The sequence below is a fragment of the Biomphalaria glabrata genome, chromosome 13 (assembly GCF_947242115.1).
Source record: "Biomphalaria glabrata chromosome 13, xgBioGlab47.1, whole genome shotgun sequence".
Taxonomy (NCBI): Eukaryota; Metazoa; Mollusca; class Gastropoda; family Planorbidae; genus Biomphalaria; species Biomphalaria glabrata.
In genome coordinates this window covers 32,832,724-32,848,390 of record NC_074723.1, presented here as the reverse complement: position 1 = coordinate 32,848,390, position 15,667 = coordinate 32,832,724, and the positions used below count along the sequence as shown (strand labels likewise).

Here is a 15,667-nt window from a genome sequence, read left to right as displayed (position 1 = left end):
TGCAGATGATCAATGTAGACAGCGTAAGATAACAGAAATCGACTACCACAGGACAATGGTTATGTATGCGCCGAATATGGCAAAATATGTAGGTCAAAGCTGGGACTACATAACCACATGGAATACTTTATTGAATATTTTCCATAATAATTTTTAGATCTAAATAAAAGCAAACGACAATAGACATACACAAAAAAAAAAACACACATTTGGCATTTCATAATATCAGTAACTTCAATTTTATTATAAACATAATAATATATACAGAATATGAACAAGTATTAATAATTTATAATTGTTTCACATTGTTAAAAGTGACTTGGATGTTGGAGGGAAGAAAGACTGAAATGTTCATTTTTTTTAATATTTTGGGGTGAATTATTTATTCTTATATTCTAAAGTTGACGAGACAAGAAAAGTAATTTTTTTTTAAATTAATTTATCAATACCTCATAAAGCGTGCACGTTATGGTGGGTACAGCCTGACCTTTGACCTATGAATGATCTAACCACCTAACCCAAAACTTATAATCTCAGAGACCCATACCCAGTTAGTTAAGTTTTCCATTCACAAGTAAAGATGTATAAGTGAACCAAAGAAAGACTAGACCCTAATGAAAAAGAATGAAAGTTTATGAGGGTGTCGTTGTGGTCAATACAGTGATCCACTCTTACATTATTTTTTTCTCAACTGCTTCAAGGAGTGCTTTTCTGTTATATCTCGATAGAATCAAGAATATTCTACAAAGGAAAGGAAACAGTATTTACAGCAGGATTCAAACTGTGGGGGCCTTTTGGAAGTCATGTGTTCTACCTTATGACCACAATATCCCGTCAGTATCAGAAATGGAATGTTGATGCTCATATCTTTGCTATTTGGAGATGAGTTGATCACTACAAAATTCTGAATGTTTTCAATGGGCCATGTAATGCAGTAACAGTGATGCCAGCATTTTATTTCCTTGGACTCAATTTGTTTGGATTTTGTATTATATGTATTACGACTGTATAATAGGGATGACTAATCCAACAAATTCATCCTACACTTTTAATGTTTAAGCCAGTGGAAGGTGGAAGACAACAGATGTTGTGTAGATTCGCTCAATGCAGTGTCTGAAAAAAAAAAGGTAGATAATGTATAGAATGAAAAAAATATACATAATGATATAAAGGTTTATAGAAAACATCATTTAAAATATTAACAAATTAATATTAGCAAACAAAAAAATGAATTTATTCATCACTTTTAACAAATATGATGCAGATTCCTGGTGAACATTACAGACGTAAAATTAGAATATTCTAACAAACAAAAAATTTGAATATTATAACAAATAAAAAATTAGAATATTATAACAAACAAAAAATTAGAATATTATAACAGGCATAAAATTAAAATGTTATAACAGGCATAAAATTAGAATATTCTAACAAACAAAATTAGAATATTATAACAGGCATAAAATTAGAATATTATAACAAACATGAAATTAGAATATTATTACAGACATAAAAATTAGAATATTATAACAGACATATAATGTAAAAATAACAAAGAGAGAACAAAAGGGGTAAATAAGATTATAACAGAGGTAATAAGATTTTAAAAAAACAACAGAAAACATAAAAGAAAAAAAACAACAAATGAAAAATTAAAACAAAGCAGAATGAGCATGAGAACAAAATAAAACTAAAAAAAGAAATTACAACAAAGGTAAAACATAAGAAGACAACATAACAAAGGTAAAATAAATACATAACTTTAAAAACACTTAGTCTCAAAGTAAGGAAAAATAACTTAAAGGGATGTGTCAGTTGGGCTATAGGTTCTTAGATAAGATGCTGGCATACTAGTACCAACATAAAGGAGCCTACAAACTAGAAAATAATTATAGGTTCCTACAAACAATTGCCCATTTACAGATGCCTGTGGATCGCTGCCTGGTCGTGAGTGTCATTGACGGTGTTTGACTTGTAGCACCATTATATTATATTACGTTATTATTATTATTTAGCTTAAATAACAGAAACACACAAACACACCATAACAGCACTGGAATGTCATCTGGATGGTCCCACATTTTAACTTTTGCCTGCTGCCATCCTACAGAAGGTTTATGTTATGATGTAATAATCTTTAATTCTAAAGGACCAATCAAAACATGTACAACAAAACAAACATCTAACTTACTTACAAGTCTCATATATCTGTGGAGTCTGTTTCCTCTTTCTCTTGCTCATCTAGATGTCTGAAAAGCTCTTGTGCAAAAGTGGCAAACAGCTGTCGTTTCCTTTTAGATGACAGTTCTTTGACCAACGACAGGAAACCTTTAAAATATTCTAGGTCAGGATCTACCCCACTAATGTCAGAGGTTAGCATTTTTTTTTCAGCCTTTTTTTTCCGAGACGCAGGGCCGACTGATTTGTTTACGGTACATGATGATTCAAGGGGTGGGATTTGGAATGAGGAGACAGATGCAGAGTTGTTAGGATCGTCCGGCAAGAGTGAGTCCTCCTCCTCGACCTTCATGTCCAGTTCCTCATTATCAGCCTTGTCATCGTGGTCCTCGTAAGTTACTAATGGGAACCTCGACCTCTTATAGGCATCTGCTAAGCTCATGTTGGCTTGACCTATGTCTGAAGGGTTCATATCAATTGTGTCAGCATACTCCTCATCACTGCTCAATACCTCTGACTTGACGCTGAAGGAGCTCTTCTCTGTAGAGGCCACAGGCTGGTCACCACCATCCCGGATGAGGTGTGGCTTGAGAAAAGCCATCTTGTTGAAAACCTGGATCTTGTTTACTGACCACACACTCTTTTGATAATCTGATAGTAAATTATGCCATCTTGCCTTCACAATTTCAGCTGTTAAGACAGAAAAAAAAAGAATTAAAGTGATAAGCCGAAAAGAAAAGGGGTCAACTGTTAAGCCCCAATTTTTTTTTTTCAATACGTCTTAATGAAACTTTGTTGTTTGTTTTTTTTACAGAACTTTAATTAGTCTAGCACAGTGATGCCCAACATAAATCGACCTGCGGGCCATTTTAATTTCTGACACTGGTGTCGAGGGCCACATAAAGGAAAGGTACAAAAATGAAATGAAATGCACCTGAAACTATTTGATTAGAAACCTGTGGATCTAGCACTTACATTCATTAACCCATAAGAAGCGTGTGCTAGTCTAGCCTCTAAACACCAGAATTGTTATTCTATTTTGTATGTACTCATTTTTTTTGTTTAATTCGTCAGAAAACGGCTTCATTTCTCTACTAAAAATATGAGCAACAGTGTAGCTAGCTTTACCAACGACTCATATTCTTGACACTTTTTGATAAATATTAACATTAATCTTCCAATCTCTAGACGTAGTTTAACAATCTTTTTATTCAAATGACATCAAATTTGTTTTATAATTGCGTTTCTTTTTTTAAAAAAAAAAAACAGCCACACTTTATTTACAATTCTAATATATTGGCTTATTTTCATGTTTTGCCAAAAATATAAAACAAATTATTTCTTTTATGTTTTTTTTTTATAAATTCTACAGTAAGAGTCTCATAAACGTACAAATGATGGTCATGGTACCAATCAATCGGAGTAGAATTGATAAGTAGCACATATAGATACAAGTAAAACATAAAGGTCCCTTATAACACCTTGCTATCTTTGTGGCAGATTACGTAAAGTGGCCAATAATGGCCTTTAATTTTACACAACTAATATCACCCAAGGTAACCCCATGGAGGTATGATTCACAACCAGTCATTGACCTATCTAGTTACATAACTAGCTGTTCCATGGAGGCACCATGGCTATTAGAGCTGAAATCCTCCAAAGCCCACTCACCAGGTAAGCCCAGGGTATTAGCAATGTCCTTCCATATGTTGTCCTTCAAGAGCCCATCTTTGTAATCTGGAAGCCCTACATCATACAGACACTTATGGGGCTCAACTGCTGATACTATCTTACAGTCTTGTTCTACATCAGTCTTAGCCATCTGCAAAAAGAATATGTCATAGAACTAGTATAGAAATTATGTATATAATTAAAGTGGTCGAGGGACGCATGCGGCCCGCTTGGCCACCTCAAAAATTATCCAAGAAATGTTAAACTATTTCTCTGGAAAATAAGAGATGACAAGCTACTAGAATTGAAAAATAGTATTTGTTAAACTGAAAGACAAGAATGAGTCTGCAGTAAATGACAGCTACATTTTGTCAAACTTAATTGTAAGCCATAGCAAATCATTTAGTGAATGTGATTTTATGAAGGCATGTGTCGTTAGAGCTGCCGAAGTAATTTGTCCAGAAATGGTGAAAACATTCAAAGAAATAGCGTTAACTGGAAACACTGTAGCAGATAGAATAAATGACATGTCAGTCAGCTTGCGTGGAGAATTCAAGAACAAAATAATTGATTTTGAATTATTTTCATTGGCTCTCGATGAGTCAATGGATGTAACACGTGTTGGCTATATTCATAAGGGCCTGTGACAGGAATTTTGAGATACTTGAGCTCTGTTTTAGGCTTAACACGACAACACGGGAGGATGTTTCTGAGAAATAACAGGAGGTGATATTGTTTACCTTTGTTAAAGCTATTTAGTCTAACACCAACCATGAAATGAAATGGTTTTGATGCAGAGCTACTTGCAAAAATGAGAGAGATTGATGCTAATTTTAAATGTACTCATTTTCAGTGCATCATTCACCAAAAAATATTACACGCAGAGCAATGACAGTTCCAACATGTCATAAGACCGCTTTCAGTCGCTCTCTTTAAATCCTCGCCAATGTTCAATGTTTTTGGATGACAATGGACACGAATTTGATTGTGTTCCCTACTACATAGAAGCCCGCTGGCCCTCCTGTCATAAAGTATTGAAGAGATTTTTTGCACTGCGTGAGGAAATTGTATTGTTTCTGAACATGAAAGGTGAATATGTTGAGCATTTCTAAACTGACGAATAGGTTCAGGATGTGGCATTTGCAGTTTGCACTGGTCACCTGCAAGACTTGAATTTGAAACTTCAAAGTAAACACAAAATTATCACAACTACGTGTGATGATGTGAAGTGCTTTCAATCAAAACTACGACTGTGGATAAACCAAATATGAAGAGAAAATCTAGTTCACTTCTCAACGTGTCAGGAACTAAAAAGATTAGGTCATCTGATTAGGTCATCTGATACAAATTTGTCATCAGTGATGAAAGTGTCAGTGGCAAACAAGCTTCAACCTGAAATGATTAAACTTGCATCCCAGAAAAGATGTCAAGCATCAGGACAAACAAAACAATACGTAATCATAGTAATTTTAAGTTACCAAATTGTACTACAAATTTAGCCAATTAAGAGACAGGCATGCTTTTAATTATTGTATTCTATTGTTTCTAATTTACATAAAACTAGTAGGCTGTTTTGTAACTGATTTTTGGCTACGGCCGCTTAGGCTCAGGTCTTAGTAAGTTTTTATGTGGCCCATACACCTAATTGAGTTTGACATGTCTGGTTAATATGCATGACGTAATCATCTTTTTTTTTTTAAATAGACCCTACAGGTTTCAATAAGATAAGAAGGAGATTAGTATTAGATGAGATAAGATTAGATCATTTCATTAGGTATGATTAGGACATTAAATCAATGAGATCTAATGACTCATCTGTTCTAAATATTTATTTCTTACCATACACTGTAAACGGGTAGATCTAGATTTCTTATTTTATTAGATCTAGGCTAGATGTCTAGATCTAGAATCTCTACTAGATCTAGAGTAGAAGAGATGTTCACACTCATCCACTATTCTGTTTCTACGCCATTTTTTTTTATTATTTAAAAATTGGTTGGCATTTAAATATTAACCAAAACGGAAGTAGATCTAGACTAGATCTATAGGCCTATAGATCTACACTGAAAAAAATTGAATTATTGATAATCATTATTATTTATCTTATGATTGTTTATTAAACTTTTAAACTTAAAAAAAATTAAAAGTGTAGATTTAAAAAGATTCTAAATCTGCTTTATTTGATACTGATTCCAGATTTGCTTTATTAGATGCTGACTCATTTCAGGGCTGCTATATTTGATACTGACAGATTCCAGATCTGCTTTATTTGATAAAGCAGCTTTATTTGATAAAGCAGCTTCTTCGAGATGGACAATGGATGGCTGCCTAGTTGTTCAGTGACTTGGCAGAGTTTAAGTCATTGATTAACATCATGACTAGAGATATCTTGAATAATACAGACATTACTTCAAAAAAGAAGCTGATTACGTCCTACGCGTCATGCATTTAGTCATGCATATTAACCAATGACTTAAATTCTGCCAAGTCACTGGTTTTCCTAGCTAGCTCAGGCAACCCATTCCATGCTCTAATAGCACTAGGGAAGAAGGAGCACTTGTACAAATTTGTCCTAGCATAATCCTTCTTTCCTAGTGCTATTATAGCATGGAATGGGTTGCCTAAGTCAGCCAGGAAATGTGGAACAAGGAACTTTGTGTCTTTATGAGTAATTTATTATTTTTATCGGAGCTAAAGCATTTCCGCCCACGTGATCTGCTCGAAGAAGAAAAAAAAAAGATTTGCAACCTTTTCATGGGAAACGAGTCTCTATGCTATGGTCGCAAAAGCCACTATGAATCATTTCATAAAAATTAACAATTAGTTATGTTCGGAACGATGTCGCCCACACAGCAATCCACCACCCCCCTCCTTTTTATCACTTTCTTAACGCATCTGATGCATCTGATGGGTAGCGTGGTCGAGAGGCCAAGTGCGCTTGAACTTGGCTTGGCTTGGCTACCTAGAAGGGGGCTCGAGGTTCGACACCCGACTCGGGCAGAGTTGTGTTTACTGAGCGCCTAAAGGCAGCACGGAAAACCAACTCCTATATACCCCCTCCCCCCACCGGTCCACAAATGAGATTGGACCAAAAGCGCTCTGAGCATGCTATAAGCATGAAAGCTATATAAAAGCTATAATAATAATCTCAAATGTCGATACAATTTGAGATCAGAGAGTTTCAGGCTCTGCCCGTGTGTAGCGTCTCAATTTGAAAAACACAAACAAAAAAAGCCAATAATACCAGAGAGTACCGGTATATAGAATCAGGTTGAGGTAATGAAAGTCACAGAGAGAGAGTCAGAGAGATAAAGAGAGTCAAAGGAACGAGAATGAGAGCGAGGGAGAGAGAGAGAGAGAGAGAGAGAGTAGCAGAGATAGAAACAAGAACGGAGCGGTACAAAAACTCGTTCGTACTCGGTTAGACTCTATCACCGCCACTCATTGATCAGGGAACATGAAATGCACCAAGATACCTGTGTATAGTGTATGAATGAACTCTTTATGTTGTGTCTGTTGTATTTATGTGTATTTTTCTGTTGTGTTGTCTTTATATGAGAAAAGAGTCCTTGTAATCGCAACAAATTTCCGTAAGGATCAAAAAAGCAGTCTTAGTCTTAAAAAAAGAACAACGAACGGTTTTAGCAGAATGAATAAAATAAAGGACTTTTCAAAAAGTAAAACAAAAAGCTCTACACACTTTGGTCATGACTATCCCATGGCGTTTCTTAAATCTCTGCAGCCATCCTTCGCTATAGGTGCAGTCGTGGGACAGCTTCAGCTCTTGATGCACCTCCCTGGCCCGCGCTACGATCCTGCTCCCAGTGACATGGACCCCAGACGCCCGCTGCTTCCGGTACCAGTCCACCATCGCCCTGTCGTGCTCGGCGCTCCTGCTGTTTCTCATCGTCTTCCTCAGCCTCATCAACTTGGTACACTCGCTGTTGGCGTGGAACTCCAGGATCTGATCCCTCTGCTTCCGTAGGTCGTACACAGTGGATGAGCCTATGCCGTACAGTCTGCAGATCTCCTGCACTGGGACGGACAGGTCGAGCTTCCGGAGTAGATCCACTTTTTCCTGGATGGAAAGCCAGCGGTGTTTACGAGCCGGCCTCCGGGGACCCTCCGTTGGCGAAGACTCTTCCGAATCCTCTGACGTGCCGACGATGACAGACACTAATTCCATTCTCAACAAGGTACCGGTAGCTCTAGGTCAAGTAATTAAATAAACGAAATCCAACAAAATCACACCAAAATGTGAAATATATCTTCAAATCTACACTATAAAATAAACACACTTAAAATAAAATATGGCGTAGTGTTGGCCTAGCCACGAAAACTGAAATGCTATTCACACTTATATCGACAATCTGCAAGGTCGACCAACACGATAAGACTTTTTTTTTTTATTCCGGATTAGGCGAGGTGCCGGATAATAGATTCCCGTTTATTCGAGGTTGTGGCAGCTTAAGACTCGCGTTAGTGTGTGTACAATCTGTATGGGCTATTAGCTGTTCCGAAAGCGTAACAATTTTTAAAATTTGCGTCTATCAATTACTAAAAAGTAGATGGGTGTTGCTTTAGTCATGGCTACTGAATAGATGGCGTTCTTATGTAATGACAGTTCGAACAGAATTGCCAGATTTATGAAAAAAAATCTGTTTTTTCTTTTAAATTGCCAGTTAAACTTAAAAAAAAACATTTGACATGATACGCTCTAAGCAGAGTAGCTGTTTTTTTTTAATAAGCATTGTGAAAAATACTTAAAAGGGACTTTTTCTTTCAAAATGTTAAGATGGGGAAAACGGTGTTAAGCCGTAAAGCTTTCATTTTCGTATATTATGATCAAACAATGAGATTATCAGTCCATCATCAAAAACATATATTTAGATATGGACTAGACAATCTAGAATCTATATTTTCCAGGGAAATTCAAACTAGTACCAGGCATCCTATGCTTTGCAATGCTTCGGCTAATAGACCTACGTTAAAAAAAAAAAAACTCTTATAACCGAGCTTGTCACTAAGCGGAACATGGAGAGTCTCTCTCTCTTCCCGGCGAATTAGGTCAAACCCACCAAGTCGCGAACGCAACGTGTGCAATGCACACTGCTTGGATCCACCTCTCTCTCTCTTTCTCATTAATTTGTATGTGTCAATACTTCGGGAACAGTTGGATACCACATAACGCTAAAAATCACCTTTTAACCCTCCCACCCATTTTTTTCACTTTGTAACAAAGCATAACAAACTCAATACCCCACTCACCCAACTCGTAGAGTGACATAAAAAAGGGGAGGCTATTTAGTAGGTGAGATTACCATTTACCATAGCTTTAACACATTTTGTCGTTACGTAAGATTGAAACGTTCTTTTTCAATATACACACCATACTTTATAATAAAATTAGTTTTTTTTTAAAAAAAAAACAAAGCTTATCTAAGGGGAAGAACTGCAAAATCCACATATCACAATACTGCAGAATAAGCTCCCATTTTTCTATATAAAATTAATTAATTACCGCTAATGGATGAACTATTTATTATATATATAATATATAGGGCATATATATATATATATATATATATATATATATATATATTGATTCGAGCATTGTCAGCGACTATGAGTAATTATGTGAAATTTCAACTTGATCCGAGAATCGGGAGAAATAACATGTCCAAAACGTTATACGGGGAATAGCTCCACATATACCGCCACATCTATCAGTTAGAAGTTTTTTTTTTTTTTTTTTTTTTTCATTTTTTCTATACCAAATAAAAAATTAATTACCAACAATTAATTGACGAATCGGTTAACGTTTTAAAAAAAAATATATTGTTTCATGTTTTTTGTTAGGTACAACAAATAATTGTGAAAAGTTTCGACTTCATCTACGAAACCGTGTGAGAGAAATAATGTGTGCGAAAATTGTACCACACAACCAGAGTGAGTTGATAGTCGCTTTGTAAAAATTAATCTATCTCTACTGGAAACATTTACAGCTAGTTGAGTCACTATACTAAAGACAACACAACCGGGCCGAACTGGCTATTTGAATGTGTTTCAACACATGTACCGGAAGCTCAAAATTGGAACCAGTGAAATCTGCCCATGTGGAGTATCACCAGAGAATGCCGACCACGTCCTCCAAAACTGCTCTCTCTACCAAGAGGCCTGTATAAGACATTGGCCCCAAATCACCCCAATAGAAAGAAAACTATATGGAGAGCTCCCTGATTTGGAAACCACTGCGCAGTTCATCTCATGTATTGGTCTAGTCATCTGAACACTCCAACATAACAATGAGAACGATGAAGAAGAAGAAGAATGTGTTTCGGTACCAGGTGACCGAGCCTCGCTGGATTGAATGACTTGAGAACGAAACACATTTACCCAAACTTATTTTAGGAACATTTTTGTAATGGCGAAACTGAGCGTTCGGGTCAAGACTACTAATTTGAAGAGTTGCTTTTGTGTTCTTTTAGTTCTAAATGACATTGTACGTGGTGATTAGAACAGAAAGTCTCTTAAGTTCCCCTACATTGTAGAAAAACCGAAGCTTACGTCGTGTCGTTTTACATTGCATCTCTTTTTGCGTCAAACTACTGGCCTATTATTGGCTTGGAAGAAAGTCTTTGCAGAGTAACTTCTCAAGTGGTTTACGTTCCAACACGTCATATTACAATTAAAAAATTCCATATGGCTTCAGTACGAAACATCAAGTGATGCAAAATCTCTACGTTATAGGGTAAACTATGCACTTAGTAGCAAAGACAATAGACCAAGTAGAAAATTGTATATACCTTGGGAGTGTAGTCAGTATATCGGGTGGAACAGATAAAGACATTAAACGCCGTATAAATCTAGCGCGTCAGACATTTACACAGCTAAAACCAACCTGGAAATCTCCTCACATCTCAAACAAGACTAAACTAAGAATCTATAACTCTTATGTCAAGGCTGTCCTACTGTATGGTTCTGAAACATGGAGAACAACTGAAGCCACAACAAAAAAAAAAAATACAGACCTTCATCAACAGATGCCTGAGAAATATCCTTAAAATACACTGGTATGACAAAGTAGAAAACACCAAACTGGGAGATAAGTGGACAGAAAAATATAGAAGTGCAGATCTTAGAGAGGAAGTGGAGATGGATTGGTCACACCCTTAGAAAAGATACCAGCAATAGAGCTAGGCAGGCCTTAAAGTGGAACCCCCCAGGGAACAAGACGCAGAGGAAGACCAAAAAGAACATGGCGACGCAGTGTACTTGAAGAAGCAGAGAAGACCGGGAAGAGCTGGGAAACCATCAAAAAGCTAGCAAGAGACCGTGGAGAGTGGCGTGTTTTTGTCGAGGCCCTATGTTCCATGAGGAACTCAAAGGAGTGATGATGATGATGATGATGAGTAACAAAGAAAAATGGCGGATTTTTCCCTAAGAAACTTAAAAACATTGCGTTAGTATTCTAAAGAAGCGTTTCCGGGGAGCATTTCTGTTACGCCGACCACCTTTCAGCTCACTAAAAATGATGACTTTGGCATAGGTTCGTCCCCCATACGGGATACGTGCCCTGTCCAGCGTAACTGTCGGACCATGCAAAGTCCCTCTAAACTGTCCATACCGGTGTTCCCAAGGACATCGCTGTTTGTAGTGCAGTCTTGCCACCGTCTGTCCATGATGGAGAGCAAACATCTTTGGTGAAAGCCTTGAAGAAGTCTTAGTTGCTTCTGTGTAGTACCCATGTCTCAAATCTATACAGAAGGGTCGAGAGAACCACTGCTTGGTAGACACGGATTTTTGAAGGCAGGCGGAGCTATTTATTTTGCTAAACTCTCGCTTGGCGGTGTCCAAAAGCACTACTGGCCCTGACCAGACGGTTATCAACCTCCCTTAAAAGCAATGCGTCATTTGATATTATGCTTCCCATATATGTAAAGTGGTCTACAGCGTTAACGGGGTCTCCATTAACGGTGAACTTTGGGGTTGTATAGATTTTATTGGATGACTTCTGGAAAATGACTTGCGTTTTGCCCAGGTTAACAGTTGTTAGATAGCTAGTTTAGTTCGTTGGGTTGCGCACTTTAATGTACTGGCAGTGAACGGATATTTTAGAATGACGACATAGACTTTGGGGTTAGAGGTTAAGATTGACTTGTAGAAATCAGTTACTACTAGACTCTTGAGGGGATAACATCGTATTTTGTACAAATACTCCTTCTTCCCTAGTGCTATTAGAGCATGGAATGGGTTGCCTGAGCTAGCCAGGAAAACCAGTGACTTGGCAGAATTTAAATCATTGGTTAATATGCATGACTAAATGCATGACGCGTAGGGCGTAATCATCTTCTTTTTTGAAGTAACGTCTGTATTATATAACATAAGTATTATAGTGACAGACTAGACTGTGGCCCATTCTGTAATAAACGTTTCTTTGAAGTTCACCTTGAGTCAACTTGGTCATTGAATCTGTGTTCCTGTTAGTACCTTATTTATATTTGTGACGTGTGCATGATTTCAAGAACTCGCGATTGAAATGCATCATACAAGGTGCGCACGCACTTAGTCTAATTAAGTATCTTCTAGAAATACTTCAGCTACATCTGACTTACACATGCATCCGTTACACAGTAAAACCAAAAGAGGCAGCAGCGTACGCGTATTCACTGACAGAGAGCTGGAGATCATGTCACTGTGTGCAAGTCAGGCGTAGAGAAGCTGTGTTATGACCATTTCCTTTATTTTGGTATGGGACAGTTGATTTCAAAGATTGAACACATTGTAATAATTCACCAGCAAAAAAAAAAAAAAATATTACCTTGCATGATTGGACTGTGTTAATTATTCTAAGCTACCTAAACTGGTAGAACTATGTTAATTATTCATTTAGTTTGAAAAGAATACTTGACCTATCAGATTTGTAAATGACATCTATTTGCTTACCAAGGCCACAATAAGTTTTAACAAAGGGTAAAACTAAATACTTAATTGAAACGTTTATCGACTACATAAATACACTAAATATAAGTGCTTTTTTAAAAGTATTTTTTTTTTGTGTGTATTTTGCTTGTTTACTTCCAATGTTTACATTTTTTTGTCAATATTAACTCTTTCTCTCCGAATCGACGATGTCATCGTTGATTTCACCCCATTAAACTAAATTGATTTTTTCGCTTATAAACTTTAATATGTGTTGTGTAAAAAGAGCATGCATTCTCCTATAATTTGATATCAATTATAAGATTTTCTAATAACAAACAAAAAGTTATTTAAGTTTAATCAGAACAGGATAGTGAAATACAAATGAGCAAAATGAATATTACTATCGGAATGAGGAAAATAATTACGGAGAGAAAGCGTTAAGCGACTTGAAAGAAAAATACTTCTATGTAATAATTTATTTCATTCTTGACATAAGGTATACGGTGTGTGATATGTGGCTGGGTGACTAAAGAGTCCCTTGATTACTTATCAAGTAAGCTCGAGTTTTTATCCAGACTCGAACAGAGCTCTGTTTGCTGAGAACCTAAAAGTAAAGTAAAGTTACATCATCTGTTTCTGTGGCCTACGGTTAACAAGGGTGTCATGTAGCCAGCACAACAACCAACCGCCTTTACTTTTCCCTAACTAATGTCAGGTAACCATTAGAGCTGGGTGGAGAGGCGCCCGAAGATCCCGAAATTAAAAATCCCAGTCTTCACCAGAATTCGAACCCCAGTCCCCGGTTCGGAAGCCAAGCGCTTTACCGCTTTAGCCACCGCACCTCCTGAGCGCCTAAAGGCAGTACGGAAATCTGCTTTCAGGTACCCCCACCCCTCGACACCGTCCAACCAAAAAGATTGGACCACAGTACTCTGCGAATGCTATAAGAATGACAGTTACACTATAAAAAGTGTATTCACTATTAAAGTATCGCAATGTCATTCATAAATATTCACAGCTTTCATTTTGCAGTTATATAATGTGCAGACTTTTATAAACAACATGTAGATTGATTTATCATGGAACTATGGAAGAAAAAAAAAATTAAATTAAATTTGAATATATTATTGTGATTTAAGTGTTTTATCAATTGTTTACACTTTAATTGCAGAGAGCCGTGTAGGTGATTTTTATTTAGCTGACAAGACTAATAGAGCCTACAATAAATTGAAGCGAAAATGTTTAATTAGACCAATAGATTCATTAAAACTTGTTCTTGTTTGCAAAGACATGTTTTAGTGTACGGCCGTAAGCCTAGTGACGTAAGCGGTGTCAAGTTTTTTTTTCTTTTCTTGCAGTAAGCCTAGTGACGTAAGCGGTGTCGAGTTTTTTTTTCTCTCCTTTCTTGCAGTAAGCCAGTGACGTAAGCGGTGTCGAGTTTTTTTTTCCCTTTGACGTCATATGGAAAGTTTTCATTCCTAAAACATTCTAGTCAAAATTATTTTTTTAATATCGTAATAAAACATTTTTCAAACCTACGTTGAGATTTTTTTCTCTCATGTATATACATAAAGTAAAAAGTAAAGTTTCCCCTTTCAGACCTTGCGATCTATGGGGCAGATGATGTTAAGGTCATCTGTTTCTTTGGCCAACGGTTAACGAGCAGGGTGTTATGTGGCCAGCACAACGACCAACCGCCTTTTCTTTACCCAACTAAAGTCAGGTACATACACATATGTATATATATACACACACTGATATGTACAAGAATTTAGGATTAGGCCTAGCTAAAATTAAAAGGGCCGGTTCAAAACGGTGTGTAGGCCTACCACACGATCAAGAAATTGGTCAACATCATCACAGAAGCATTAATTACAGACGAATAACCAAAAAATGCGTAGCTATTTACAACACCTCTATTCAGGTCAGGACTTCATGGAACCAACCAAAAATGTCTTTAACGATTTTCCTAGAAATTTAATGGTTGATGTATGTATATCGCTGAGAAAAGAATTACTAGCTCGTGTGGTGTCCGGCATGGTTGGGCGGCGTAGAGGATTATATATACAGAGAAATAAATTGTTCTCCCTCCCCCCCCCCCCTATTTTTTTTTATGAGCCGCGCTCTCTGTCACCGCGAAAGTTATGTGGGAGTAACTGTAGTGCTACTTCCACAAATAAAGAGTTAACTTTCCATGTCTTTTTCGTCGAGGGTTAGAGAATCGGCGTGCGTGCGTGTCCCGCATGGTTAGCGACGTAGAGATTTATATATATATATATATATTTATATATATATATATATAAAGATTAAATGTGGCTCAACAAAAATGGCTGAGACGGATTTTGGGAGTCTGTTACACAGATCGGGTCTCAAACAACGAAATTCTATGCCGAACTGGGTGTCTAACACTTAGTGAGGTTGTGACAGAGTGTCGCATGAGGTTTGCGGGACATGTTCTGTGACAAAATGAATTACGCATACCAAGAGTTGCGATGACATGGAGGCCAATACGAGGAAAGCGCAAACAGGGACGCCCTCGTATTACTTGGCGCCACACCTTCATAGAGGACATCAGAGCAGTGGACACCAGGTGGGAGGAGGCTTCAGACATTGCCAATGACAGATCTTTGTGGAGACAGCTTGCCGCCCAATGCGCCGAACGGCGCGGGAGGACCTAAGTAAGTAAGAGAGAGAGAGAGAGAAAGAGAAAGATATATATATATATATATATATATATATATATATAGATAGATAGATAGATAGATAGATAGATAGATAGATAGATAGATAGATAGATAGATAGATGTCTTTTTTTAAATGTATTTTTTAAAATGTTGTTAAAAAGTGATTTCCAAAGACTGAACAGAACAACAACCACTAGGTGTATTTGGTA

General features: G+C 36.9%; 1 protein-coding gene across 5 annotated transcripts in view; it reads right to left on the bottom strand.

The window, feature by feature from the left end:
- Positions 1-217: 217 nt before the first annotated feature.
- LOC129922277 (uncharacterized) overlaps positions 218-15,667 on the bottom strand; it is a 54,876-nt gene continuing 39,426 nt past the window's right edge. For 2 of the 5 annotated variants that reach the window (XM_056007569.1, XM_056007570.1), the window contains exons 3-5: positions 3,850-4,000; positions 2,196-2,868; positions 220-1,113 (exon numbers count right to left, since the gene is read on the bottom strand). In XM_056007569.1, coding sequence (XP_055863544.1) covers positions 2,201-2,868; positions 3,850-4,000 — 819 coding nt within the window. In that variant the 3' untranslated portion in view covers positions 220-1,113; positions 2,196-2,200. Of the gene's footprint in view, positions 1,114-2,191; positions 2,869-3,849; positions 4,001-15,667 lie in introns of all 5 variants that reach the window. The other 3 variants (XM_056007567.1, XM_056007566.1, XM_056007568.1) reach the window with 3 other exon arrangements.